This window comes from Podarcis melisellensis, assembly GCF_964234715.1.
Source record: "Podarcis melisellensis genome assembly, chromosome: 13".
Classification (NCBI taxonomy): domain Eukaryota; kingdom Metazoa; phylum Chordata; class Lepidosauria; order Squamata; family Lacertidae; genus Podarcis; species Podarcis melisellensis.
The window spans coordinates 39,446,577-39,460,290 of record NC_138545.1 but is presented as its reverse complement, the minus strand read 5'-3'; the positions used below and the strand labels follow the sequence as shown (position 1 = coordinate 39,460,290).

Below are 13,714 nucleotides of genomic sequence, written 5' to 3'. Positions count from 1 at the left end.
TTCATAAGTGTACCAACCAAGCACATACATAGATCAGCACAGGAAGACCGACCTGGAACCATTTTGATTCCTAAACTGACCAAATGTTTTCTCTGCAAGGTCAAAGTGGGAAACCTCCCCATTGTCTCTTGCCTCACAAATCCTGTCTTAAGGACACATTTAAGATATGAATAGGGTGTGAGCCTGTGACATGGCCCAGGAACTAAGTATTTATCATTACAAAAGACTGGCTACCCAGGCAATTCAATCAGGTAACCTGCCAGACAGGAGATACACAAGGACAGGAGAAAAACAACATTCAAATTTCTGTTTAGACCGCCTTTTCTGTGATGTAGGTGTGATGTATCTGAGGGTGGTCTTAGGTTACACCCCTTCTGTGATGTATGTATGATGTTTCTGGGGGTGGTCTTGATCTACAGGGTGGCAATTTCAAAAGTCTTTATAAGGCCTTGCACGCCTTTTTCGGGGTTCCTCTTCTCTCCTGTGGGTGAGGGGAGTACCCTGTTGCAACAGATCAATAAAGATCAGGCTTACTAGCTGCTTTGCTTCTCAATATTCTCTGGTTGGCCTCTGTTATTCTCTCCTACCAATAGGGAACCTACGTAAGAACTCTATATGGGCTCTTGGATACCCCATAAGGGAAAAGGGCAATTTTTATTTACAACAGCATCTAGTAATGATCATTGGGTTCAGGACATATAAAAGAAAATGCTTTTCAAGCAGTTCCTAGTCAAACTGTAGCAGTCATTCCCACAAGAAGTAGCAATTGCCACCAACCTGGATGGCTTTAAAAGGGTAGACAAATTCAAGGAGGAAGAGGGCTACCAATGGCTACTAGTCATGAGGGCTATGCTCTGTCTCCACAACTGGAGGCATCAGTGCTTCCAAAAAACCAGTTGCTGGAAACCTCAGGAAGGGAGAGTTGCAATGCTCTTGTGCTCAGGTTTGCTTGAGGGTTTTTCCCCATAGGGGCAACTGGTTAGCCACTGTGAGATCAGGATGCTAGACTAGAGGAGCCACTGGCCTGATCCAGCAGGACAACGCTTATGTTCTTGTGTTCAAATCGGTGTTGCCTCCCATAGATTACAGATGGGCAGATACTCATGTTAGAATATCTACAATTAGCACAACTGATGGGATCATTTAGAGGAATATCGAGACAAAAAACAACAACTAGAGAATGGATAGGGACACGGGTGGCGCTGTGGGTTAAACCACAGAGCCTAAGATTTGCCAATCAGAAGGTCAGCGGTTCGAATCCCCGTGATGGGGTGAGCTCCCGTTGCTCGGTCCCTGCTTCTGCCAACCTAGCAGTTTGAAAGCACGTACCGCTCCGGCGGGAAGGTAAATGGCGTTTCCGTGCGCTGCTCTGGTTCGCCAGAAGCGGCTTAGTCATGCTGGCCACATGACCCGGAAGCTGTATGCTGGCTCCCTTGGCCAATAAAGCGAGATGAGCGCCGCAACCGCAGAGTCGGTCATGACTGGACCTAATGGTCAGGGGTCCCTTTACATTTACCTTTAGAGAATGGATAATATTTAAGAATTATGTAAAACTTTATTGTACAAATAACTCCATATTAGCAGAAAATGAGTGATACTTGTAAAGAAAAAGATCAAAGGAATGTATACAAAGCAGAAAGAAATATTATACAATGTAAACCTGTGTAAAAAAGAACATCGAACAGTATAATGAGAAGGATGGGAAGGACCGTGTGGATGAGTACTTCTACTATGTAAATAGCTTTCTCTCTCTCTCTTTTTAAATTTGATTTCTTTGTTTCTTATCTTTATTACTTCTTTATTTCTTTTTTTTCTTTATAATTTTCTATTTTATAGAACTTCCTTTTTTTTAACCTGTTAAGAGATAGTACATGTTTGCATAGACGTGCAAATCTTTTAATCAATAAAGAATTGATAGTTTAAAAAACCAAAAAAACAAACAAATCGGAGTTGCAATGATCATGGGAACCCCAAAGGTCATCCAACCCGCTGCAATGCAAGGGATCAGAGTACCGGGACCTTTTTTCCTGGGGGGGGGCACTGATTACAACCATTTGCCACGGTGGAAGCTGGAAGCCAGTAACACCTGGAGGACCACTAGTTACCCACCCTCTGCCCTTTCCTATGAGCAGCTTTCCACCGCGTGGGAAGAGACGGCGACAGGGCAGTACACAGACGAACCCCGCCGTCACGCGATGGGCGTATCTGTCTACACCCGTTCGTAAGTCTATGTTTGGGAAACGACGCGCGAAGGCTCCTGGTTTCTTCCGCCGCTCTGCCCTGCGTCTCTATGGTCACGCGGGCGACGCCGCCTCACAAGAGGAAGAGAACCAGCTAGAGTCGGGCTGAGGGAGAGGAGAGAGCGCTCAAGATGGCGGCGGCTGGAGGCGGAGGGGACTTGGACGGCGGCGGCGGAGGCCACGGCGGCGTCCCAGAGAGCGGCGCCCTCTCCCAGGAAGCGGAGGGCGGCCCGGACGCGGAGAGCGACTCGGAGGTGTTTTCGTGCGTGGCTCACTGCTCCGAGCTGGCCTGGCGGCAGAACGAGCAGCGGCAGTTGGGCCTCTTCTGTGACGTCACGTTGGCTTTCACCGGCGGCAGTAACGGCGGCGCGGAGCAGGAGGCGGCGGCGGAGGGGCGGAGGGAGAAGGGAGCCGCCTTCCCCAGCGCCGAACCGCCCGCTCGGGAGTTCCGCGCCCACCGCTCGGTCCTCGCGGCCGCCACCGAATACTTCGCCCCTCTCCTCTCGGGGGACTTCGCCGAGTCCCGGTCGGGCCGCGTGGAGCTGCGCAGATGGAGCTCCGAGGCCGGGCCGGACCCGGAGACGGTGGAGGCCGTCATCGGCTTCATGTACACGGGCCGCGTCCGCGTCAGCCCCGGCAACGTCCACGAGGTCCTGGAGCTGGCCGACAGGTGAGGCGGGTGGCCGGGGTTGGGGGGTCATGGGTTCAAGAGGAGCGCGGCTGCTTGGCGGGTTGGTGGCAGTGATCAGAAACAGCGGAAGCTTCGTTTAACGTAGAATGATACAGTTCTTTAAATATTATTATTTTACTGTTTTTTGGGGTGGGGAAAATACATTCAGTGCACTGTTTATTTTTTTTAAAAGAAAAGTTTGCGATTGCTGGCAGGTCAAGATGTATTTGGGAGTATGCTGTGTCGCACATTAAGCACAAGAACTGTATATTTATCAAGGTGTTTTTTTGTCATCTTAATTGCCCCACCCATAGTAAAAGGGACATACTGACGTATATGATTGACATGCCCATACTTTGAAACGTTTTGGACCATAGTGGAATGCCGAAATAATAAAAATTCCAACAGCATAGATAGACGTCAGGCACATGCATTCCTCTTCTCCCAGACCGTAGGCCTTTAATTATCCGTCGCCTTTTAGAAGTGGGTGGGATGTATTTCTTTTTCCTCTTGGTTTTAACGTATTAATTGGGAGGTTGTCTGTTTGGTTGTAAGTTGCTTTGGGTTGCCCTGGTCAAGATAATGCAACTCAACAAATTCGATGGAATCATAATAATATACTCCAGAGTTGTTTATTTTATCAATATTTATAGCATCTAATAAGAAAATGTTATAAGAATTTGATAGCACATTTTTGGTGGCACCTACTAGAAGAACAATAGTACAATGTTAGGAGAAATCTGGATAATGTGTCTTGGTATGGAAACATATGGTATATAGCAGAAAGCATATGGTAGATAGCAATATCAGAAAAAGTTTGTCCTCATACTCAAAAAAAGAAAAGCACAGCCCCAGGATGTTAGCATTGTGGGTTGGGACTTTATATGCAATGGACACTAGAGAATATGAGGCATTATCAGAAGTGGCCAGAAGGGTGTGGCTGGGGCACTGTCTCCATCAGCTACGGACAATTAATTAGAATACACTTGGAACCATAATGCAAGATTTAGATAAGATATATATGAGGGATACTGTATCATTTGAATCACCGCCATAATAGTTTGTGGTTATAGACTATATTTTGTATTTCATTTGTTGATGTTGAGATTCCCCCACCCCCGCCTCCATGTACTGTCATTTCTGTCCTCATGCATGAAAACTCTCTCCCTTTACCATGTTCTTTGGTAGGTAGAAAAATATTAATGCTTAGAGTGCTGAGCCAGTTGTACATACAGCTGAAGTAAAGACAACCCACTTAGGTCAGTGGGGCAAACTGCCAACCCCACCAAATACATGAAATTCTGTGATGTATGATGACTGACTGACATATTTTCCCAGTCATTTCTTTCCTTCCTTCCTTCCTTCCTTCCTTCCTTCCTTCCTTCCTTCCTTCCTTCCTTCCTTCCTTCCTTCCTTTTTACAAAGACAATCAGTCTTTCTGATTGCCAGTGTGGTGTGGTGTAGTGGTTCAGAGTCTTGTAATCTAGGGAGCTGCTCCTCCACATGCAGCTGCTGGGTGACCTTGGGCTAGTCACACTTCTCTGAAGTCTCTCAGCTCCACACCTCACAGAGTGTTGTGGGGGAGGAAGGGAAAGGAGAATGTTAGCCGCTTTGAGACTCCTTAGGGTAGTGATAAAGCAGGATATCAAATCCAAACTCTTCTTCATAAATTTATAACAGCCATGAATTTATTTTTAAGATATCATATGTTTGCATTAAATTTGGATTTTATTTTAAAATGGGTTACTTTTTATAGGTGAATGTTTTTGAAATTCACAAGATTTAAGGAGAAGATCTTTAAGAAGGATGGGTTTCTGAAGGGGGAGAAGCTGCCCAAATGATAATGCTGTCCAGTTAGTTGTGACTTTCCATATTATGGAAGTTACTTCTCGAAAAGGGCCAACAGTTCATTAGTAGAGCATATGATTGTAATACATATAAGGTCTGAGCTTTAGTCCCTAGTGCATCTTTACAAAGCATATTGGAAAGCAGGACTGGAGGAAAAAATGTGTACTTGAGTCCTTGGGAACCATTGCTTGTTGGAAAAGAGTGGACAATACTGGACTAGGTGGACCATTGAGCTGACTGGGTATAATGGTAATATACTTGTATATAGACTGAGTGGAACAATGAAGTTTGCACAAGATTGGAGGTGGGCGAGATGAAACCATGCAGGTGAATGTTGAGAGCTTATTAAATGTTTCTGTTTCTGCCCCACCTGTATACCGCTAAATCATGTCCCATCTGAGTCATGGTTTTATGTGACTTTCTATTTTGTGGAGCTGAACAGTTAAAGCATCTTTAATGTATCTACATGAAGGTGTAGAAAGGGAAATGTCACCTGTCCTTATTAGATGTTTGTAAAGTGAAAAGCAGGGTACAAGTTGTTAGTTGGATAGTATGATGTTTCTTCACTCCTCTCTTTGAGCTATTTAAAATATATGCATATTTGTTTTACAGGTTTTTATTGTTGCGTTTAAAGGAGTTCTGTGGGGAATTCCTGAAAAAGAAACTGAACCTCTCCAACTCTGTAGCCATCCATAGCTTGGCTCATATGTATTCTCTGAATCAACTGGCACTGAAAGCTGCTGACATGATCAGGAGGAACTTCTACAAAGTCATCCAAGATGAGGAGTTTTTCACTTTGCCATTTCACCTCATCAGAGACTGGCTTTCGGATTCAGAAATCACAGTGGACTCAGAAGAAGTTCTCTTTGAGGTGGTTTTAAAGTGGGTACAAAGAAACCCTGATGAAAGAGAAAAGTACTTTGGGGAGCTCTTTAAACTTCTCCGTCTTTCTCAGATGAAACCCACTTACTTGACCCGACACGTCAAATCTGAAAGGCTTGTATCCAGAGATGAAGCTTGCCTCAATCTTGTGTCAGAAGCAGTAGAAAGCCATGCTCTCAGGGCTGAGAATTTGCAGTTAGGCACCCTCCAACAAGTCACTTCTGCAACATGCCTGCCTCGCTTTGGGCAAAACATGGATGTTATCATGGTTATTGGTGGTGTGTCCGAGGGAGGCGACTACTTGAGTGAGTGTGTGGGGTATTTTATTGATGAAGATAGATGGGTGAATTTACCTCACATACACAATCATCTTGATGGACATGCTGTTGTAGTGACAGAATCCTATGTTTATGTAGCAGGATCCATGGAGCCTGGCTTTGCCAAAACTGTAGAAAGATACAACCCAAATCGAAATGTCTGGGAGCAGGTTTCCAATCTGATAACCAGGAAGCATTCTTTTGGCCTTGCCGAGGTAAAAGGGAGCCTGTACAGCATTGGTGGGCATGGGAATTTTATCCCTGGTTTCAAAGATGTAGCTGTCTACCACCCTGATCAAGACAAGTGGCAAAATTTGGAGTCTGCACCAAAGATACTTCGGGATGTCAAAGTAGTCACTGTAGATGACAGGTTTGTGTATATGGCTGCCCGAACCCCGGTTGACGGGGATAGTGAGGAAGGCTTAAGAGCTGTCATCATCCGATATGATGTAGATGCAAGACAGTGGCAGGATTCTGAGTCTCTGCCACTCCTGGACAACTATTGTTGTTTTCAGATGGCTGTGGCCAACACAAACTTTTACCACACAGCCTCATGTTGTCCTAGGAGCTACCCACAGGATCATGAGGAAGTCAAGAGAAAGATCTCTAGCCAGGTGTCCGATGACATTCTGGAAAGTTTACCACCAGAGGTTCTTAGTATTGAAGGGGCAGCTGTCTGCTATTACAAAGATGATGTGTTCATCATAGGTGGATGGAAGAACAGTGATGACACAGACAAACAATACAGGAAAGAGGCTTACCGCTACTGTGCTGAGAGGAAGCGCTGGCTGTTGCTCCCTCCCATGCCCCAGCCTCGCTGTCGTGCAACAGCCTGTCATGTGAGAATCCCCTTCCGGTCCTTGCATGGTACCCAGCGATATCCAATGCCGCAAAACCTAATGTGGCAGAAGGACCGGATCCGGCAGATGCAGGAGATACACCGTCATTCCTTAAGCTTGCGGAGGATGCCACGGTCACAGATAGAGTGCTAACTTGAATAAATGGAGTTTGAAAAATGCCTTTCTGTCTTGCCATGCTCAGCATGGTCCTCCAACTGTAACCTAAGCAGTTATGTTTAGGCACAGCGGATTATTGAAGGGGATCTAGTTTTCTGGGCTTTAAATAGGTTGGCAGGATTGTGAGCATCACATGTGAACTTGGATGTATTTTAGCCATAATATGGAGGTAGGCATAGTTTTCAAGCTCTTCAATCCTTTAGTTTTCCCCACAGATGGGATGCAGATATAGAGCCCAGCAAAATAATTGTTCTGGAAATCTGTAGATGTGTTCACAGATGTCCAGTGTCACAGCACAGCCCCTCCCCTCCCTTTCCTTGGAGTTTATTCCATTTAGGTGTGGGTGAAGGAGAATTTCCCAGTGTATTGGGGCCTCTCACTCCTCTTAAAGCATTTATACAGGCTGTGTGAAGTATTTTTTTACTTACTTTAAAATACTGATAAATCTCATACCATTTCAAAATTTGCATTTTAACCCGTTAGTTTTATTTGCTTTCGCAAAATTATTTCTTTTTTTTTAAAAAAAATCTGCAATTGCTTTGAATGCGCTTGCTTTTCTTAAACTTGGAGCCATGTGCAATAGTTTAATAACAAACCAACCCCTATATATTATAAGTAAAGCACAATCTTTCACAGAACTTCAAAACGTTCCTATGCTTATAAATATTTTATAGTTATATTTATCTAGAAGCATTTGCGTTTACAAAGAGATTGTGGTGAAAACCGGATATTCTAATAGTTGAATTATTTTCAGTCCTATATTAAAAGATTTCAGAGTCCTTACTTTTGAGGGTTTCACTGTAATTTTAGGTGATGCCCTTTTCTACTTTGGAGTAGTCCCATTGATTTCAATAAAATTAATATGTATATGGTTCAGGATTGTGGCCTTAAAGGAATGAGTGAAAAGACCAAAAAGATAAGCACTACAAGTGCAAATTCATAATCTGAAGGAATTGGGGGTTCATTAATGCAGGGAGAAAGCTCAATGAACTCTGTGTGTTCAGGTAAGTCTGATTAGGAAAAAAACACTCAACCTGCCTTTGACAATCAAATATATTTGCCTTTATGATGCTCCATTCCTTGTTCTGACTGTGTTGAGTACTTGAGACTGGTTGGAGTGGAACAGTTGCCTCAGTTATAATTTTGATAGTAAGGGTCCAAGTCTCACCAATGTCTTAATGGTGTTTTGGCAGAAAATAAAATAGAGAAAAATTATTTGAGTCTGGTGGAAGTTCTGTGCTGCTTTCGTCCCTCAAAAAAGCAAGGTGTTTGCTTTCTCTAGAATTTTGTTAATTTTATTGGAGATGTAACTTATTGGTCCAACTTAGGGGCACACTTAAGCTTTAGACCATTACAGAATTATTTTTCAGGCAGGCAAACTGCAAGGTAATTAATTAATGAAACTCTGTAATATCGTAAGTTGGTCCAACAAAATATTTCATTTTACCTTTGTGAATTTTGTACTTTTGGGATTGATGTGACCACTTTCTACTGATACCTTACCAAGTTATCCAAGGCAGGTTTCTCATTGATTTCCTCTGGCCTCATCACTTCCCTCCCCCTACCCTCCCCTGACACCCAAACATACAGTGGCAGTATCTATCCTGCCCCTACTATTATCTTCAGTAAATTACTTCTGGCATCATTGTTGACATAAGGCAGTTGTGCCTCCTCCACTCCACTGTCAATGTGTACAGAAGCTTAAGGTGTGATGGTAAAGTTAAAGGGAAGTCCTCAGGTGAGATCAAGACCTGAGTCATGCAGTCACTGGGCTCTTGTGTAAGTGGAATACTTGGAATAAAATTGGCCACTATTTCCAAGTTTCTACAAAGGAACTCAAATGTTATTTCCCCTGGTTTCTGCCCTTCCTATGTCTTTTGGTGCTTTCCCCTCTGTTAACTTGTCCAGGTTTATATGATGCTTAATTCAGGATAATTGAGATGGGACAAGGATAAATCAGTATGTGAGAAATCTGCATTGATCAATATTGTTATGAAAGTTAATTACAGTATTGTTAAACAGCAGGGACTTAAATACTGTCAATTCTTGTTTTCCAATTTAGCAAGAAGCATAACTCATGTCTGATACAGTGGGGTAAGTCTTTAAACTGCATGGGTGTGCACAGGTTTTCTTGACTTGCATTTGAACCTTAATAATTGCCTTTTACAATATATTTTTTGATTTAGAAATCTGTGTTCATTAAATAACTGTCTTGTTACCAAGTTCAGACTAACGCAGCCTTGTCAAACAAAGGAAGTCACAAACATTTAAGAGTCCAGTAATACCCACTTGCTTGCTTTAAGATATATTGTATGCACCAGCCAATTATTTATGGAGAAGATAGATAGTTCAAAAAGCTTGTTGAAAATTCAGGGCTCAAACAGCCCTACTCAGTCCATTGGTAGAGGTACTGATTAAGAGAAATACACAGAATCTTTGCCTAGCATCAAATTTTGGATGCATCTATATGGAATACAAACTTTAAAAACTGGGAATTGTGGTTTTTTTACAAGGTCTGAATGTAGTATGTTAGAAATTTCTCACAGCACCAGGATTGAATGGGAAAAGCAATGAGACTTTAAGCAGTTTAAGCTTGTAGTGGAGACAAGGCCCTATGTGTGTCTGTTAAATGAAACACTAGCTGAAATGCAACACAAGTTTTGAGATTTCATGACAGATAATCTGGTCTGCGGTGCAGAATGGTTGGTAGTCACCACAAAAGAGTATAATCACATTGACTGTGTACTGTATCTGTGCAGTTGTTCAGTCTGGCTGGTAAGCTTTGCTTTTTAAATTAAATCCTATGTCACTTTGGATGTTGCTTGTGAATGCCAGTCACTTAGTATACAAGTGTCTACATGTCTTGCTTTGAGATTTGTTTGCATGGAGAGTTAAGAGCACACTAGAGAACAGTCCCATTGTTCCACATGTAGTGTTAAATGTTGGGACTTCTTAATGTATACTCTGGATGTTAGGCTACTAACTTGCTCCGTTGTTCTGAGTGCCTCTTAGCCCCCCTGAATAGCACAGCTCATGTGCTGCATGCAAAAGTCCTATCTACTTAGTCATGTCATTCCTTGATGAAACACAGCAGTTGATAATTATTGTTGCCTGGCAAAGGGAAATCCTGTTGTACCATCCAGATTACTCCTAGTTGGTGAAGATTGACAGCTGTAGGCTACTTTTCTAAACATCACTGAGAGTCCCAAATCATTCGCTGGCTACGATAGGGCTACTCACCATAGAGAGGTCCTTTTGTTCTCAGCAACTTAAAAGACGTCAAGAAAATTGCAGTTAAGTTACAGAACAGGCAAGCATGCCAGCTGTCAGACTTGGGGAAACAATCTCTCTTAAGCTGTACTGATTCTCTGCTATGGCTAAATGCATGTTTCACACACTGCCTTCCTCTTGTGATGCTAGTGGAGACAGATCTTTCTGTGATGCCTGAGCTGACATTATTACTCAAGTAATACTGTCTGTGGGTTACATAGTCTTTCCAAGAGTAGATTTAAACATCTGTCTTGTGTCTGTGTATTTCCGTGAGGCTTACCCTTACAGTGAGAGTTAGCAGTCATGTCAACGCAATGTTATTTCTGTAATCTCTGCAACATTGCCACAAATGACTCCTCTGTGCTTGCTGCAGCCTCTAACCACAGGAGGGCAGAATTCATATATAAAAATTAAGATACCAGTATTTGCAGTGTGACCAGTGGTCCATTTTTAGGAGGCCACATAGAAGTGCTACTAGTACGAGCGCCTATCATTTAATAATATTAGTAGTATTCCAGGGAAACATCTGCTCACAGAAGCCAAGCTGAATTGGTGGTAGGCACATGAGTCTGTTTTGCCTCCCTATTTCTGGGACACTTGCCACAAAGCTATCCTAGTTGGAAGCCATTTTTCTCCTTGCTTCCCCTGAGCCCAGTTAAGATGGCGTTGAATGCAAGTCTAAAAGTTAGTTGGTAGTCCCAATAATCTCTCATGGATCAGTGAACCTCGAAAACAACACATGGTTTTTTTTTCTTTCTTCCTTCCTCATTCCAGCCCCAATTTGCCTTGTGTCTGCTGCTTAATAAACTGGGTAACATAAGCTTCATATAATGAAATGCAGACATCCATCCCTTTGGGTAGAGTCCCTTTGAAGCTATGTCCCTAAAGTCTATTTTTTAAACCTGCAAATCAATATATGTTGTACTACGGTTCTGTAACACTAAACTTGATCTCAATAAACATTTTATTTCTCTATTTCTGTTCTGACTGCTTCATGTTATTGCTCATAATTGTTTATGGATGTGTTCCAGAACAGTATTCCCCAATAGTCTGGGGAATTTAGATCCCATTTGTCTCCTGCTTTCAAATTCAGCTTGTGGTTGGGGCATTCTTCAGCTGTGAAGGAAAGTCTTCAGTCCCCATTTTTTATCCCAGCTTTGGTCATTTGGACAAGAAGAATGAAAGATAGTGACTGGGAATGTTTGGTATTCATCATTTTGTCAGTTTGTAGCTGTAGAAAATTGACAAAAGCTTAGCCTACCTGTCCAATAATAATAATAATAATAATAATAATAATAATAAATCTTTATTGTCATTGCCCCCTCTCAGGGACAACGAAATTACTTGGCTGCTCCATCCACCCAGATAGGGCACTCCACTCAAAATCAGAACAACTATAAAAACACTAATTAAAACAATATAATATAATACAGCAAGGAAGATTAGATGACTTTCAAAGTCCAGGTTTCCCATTCAGGGCCGAGATCGCTCTGGAGAAGAAGCTGTTCTTGAGACGGCTCGTTCTTGTCATCATCGTCCTGTATCTCCGTCCCGACGGCAGGAGCTCAAAGAGACAGTGACCAGGATGCGATGGATCTTTTACTATGTCTTTTACTATGTCCTATGGCACCTTGTGGCATAAATCTCCTCTAAGTGGGCAGCTAACAATGCTCTCTGCTGCCTTAACAACTCTGCACAACGCCATCCTGTCCTGGGTAGTACAGCTTCCGTACCACACACATAAGCCATAAGTGAGCACGCTCTCAATGGCACAGTGATAGAAGGCAAGCAGCAGTTTCTGTGGAAGATGGTTTTATGTCTTATGTTAGCAAATTACTGTGGGTTGGACTGCAATTAAATTAGTTGCACTTTGGTTTCATTGAAATCAATGTGAAGTTAGTCATAATGAACTTAAGTTTTCATGTAGCCTGGATAACTCAGCTGGTTAGAGCGTGGTGCTGCTAACACCAAGATGGCAGGTTTGATCCCTGTATGGGACAGCTGCATATTCTAGCATTGCAGGGGGTTGGACTAGATGATCCTTGGGGGTCTCTTCCAACTCTGTAAGTCTATGTTTCTATTGATCATAACGAGGCCTATGGAAAATTAGTCTAGCTCCAAGCTATTGGGGTGCAATAAATCCAGTATTTGCAAGCACATAGGAATTTAGAATGTTTCTATAAAAAGTGCAAAAGTCTGAAATTCTCTTCTGGGAGTACCCATAAGAAAAAAAAGCACTGATTTCAGAAGATTTGGTGTACATACTGCAAACAAACATGTTTATATTGACAGCTGGGTTTCCCCAGCCACTTTGGGTGGCTTCCAACAAAATATTAAAATACAATAGTGTGTTAAACATTAAAAGCTCCCCTAAATAGGGCTGCCTTCAGATGTCTTGGCCTAGAATTCCTTGGTTTTCATAATGAAAGGCAGTGAATTGAGTCAAACCCCCTGGCCTATATTGCTCGGTGACCTGCTTGAGACATCCTCCAAGAGACTCAGGCAGGAGTCTGAGATTCCACCGAGCTATGGCCCTTTCATCTTCCCCCATAGACGTCCACGTGGAGAATCTGGAGCAGGACCTGCACTTGAAACAAGCAAAGGTGGTTATGCAGAGGGAGGAAGTGTCACGTGGCGGGCCCAGCTTGCACGCTCTTCTGCGACACCTACAGCCTCCAGGGCGAACTACACACTGTTTTGGACTACAAACACCTTCCAGCCTTCGGAAGAAATAAACAGGAGAGGCAGGTCTTGGGTTGCGCCGCTGTTCAGCCTGGACGTCTTTCATTATCCCTTAGAAACGCAGTGCAAAACAGTGATCCCAGCACAGACGGCATTTCCTCTTGTCGTACTTTCCACGTGAGAGGGAGGAGGCACTTATTTAATCATCTGCTCGGTTGTTTTCTAAGGGAACGATGCAGCCCTTAAAATTAAAAATCCCTTTGCAAATGCTATTTTATATTATTTATTAAAAGACAGACAAACTACATAACCACAAGTGCACAGGGTACGGCAAGAAGAAAAAACAAGAAATACCACCCATGTAGAAAATAAAGGAAAGATATTGTGTACGGTACTAGAAGAAGAAAAATTGTCATTGTAGTTAACCAGATCCCTTTGCAAATCACAATAGAAGAGAGACAAATGAATGCCTATATTTTATTTATAAAACTTTTTCAGCAGGGGGCGGGTCCACTGTCCCTCAGACCTTGTGGGGGGCTGGACTATATTTTGAAAAAAAAAATATGAACGAATTCCTATGCCCCACAAATAACCCAGAGATGCATTTTAAATCAAAGCACACATTCTACTCATGTAAAAACACGCTGATTCCCGGACCATCCGCGGGCCGGAATTAGAAGGCGATTAGGTAGGCTGGATCCGGCCCCTGGGCCTTAGTTTACCTATCCATGCTTAAATCTGACTTTTTGAGTCTGGCAATGCCACTAATAGGAACGTCGCACGCACTGG

The 13,714-nt window shown here is 42.9% G+C and overlaps 1 protein-coding gene across 1 annotated transcript; it reads left to right on the top strand.

Moving 5' to 3' along the window:
• Positions 1 to 2,293: 2,293 nt before the first annotated feature.
• KLHL11 (kelch like family member 11) lies at positions 2,294 to 11,218 on the top strand. Its single transcript, XM_081884013.1, has 2 exons — positions 2,294 to 2,910; positions 5,371 to 11,218. The coding sequence occupies exons 1-2, from the start codon at positions 2,372 to 2,374 to the stop codon at positions 6,947 to 6,949; spliced, it is 2,118 nt and encodes a 705-aa protein (XP_081740139.1). The 5' UTR covers positions 2,294 to 2,371; the 3' UTR covers positions 6,950 to 11,218.
• The last annotated feature ends 2,496 nt before the right edge of the window (positions 11,219 to 13,714 follow it).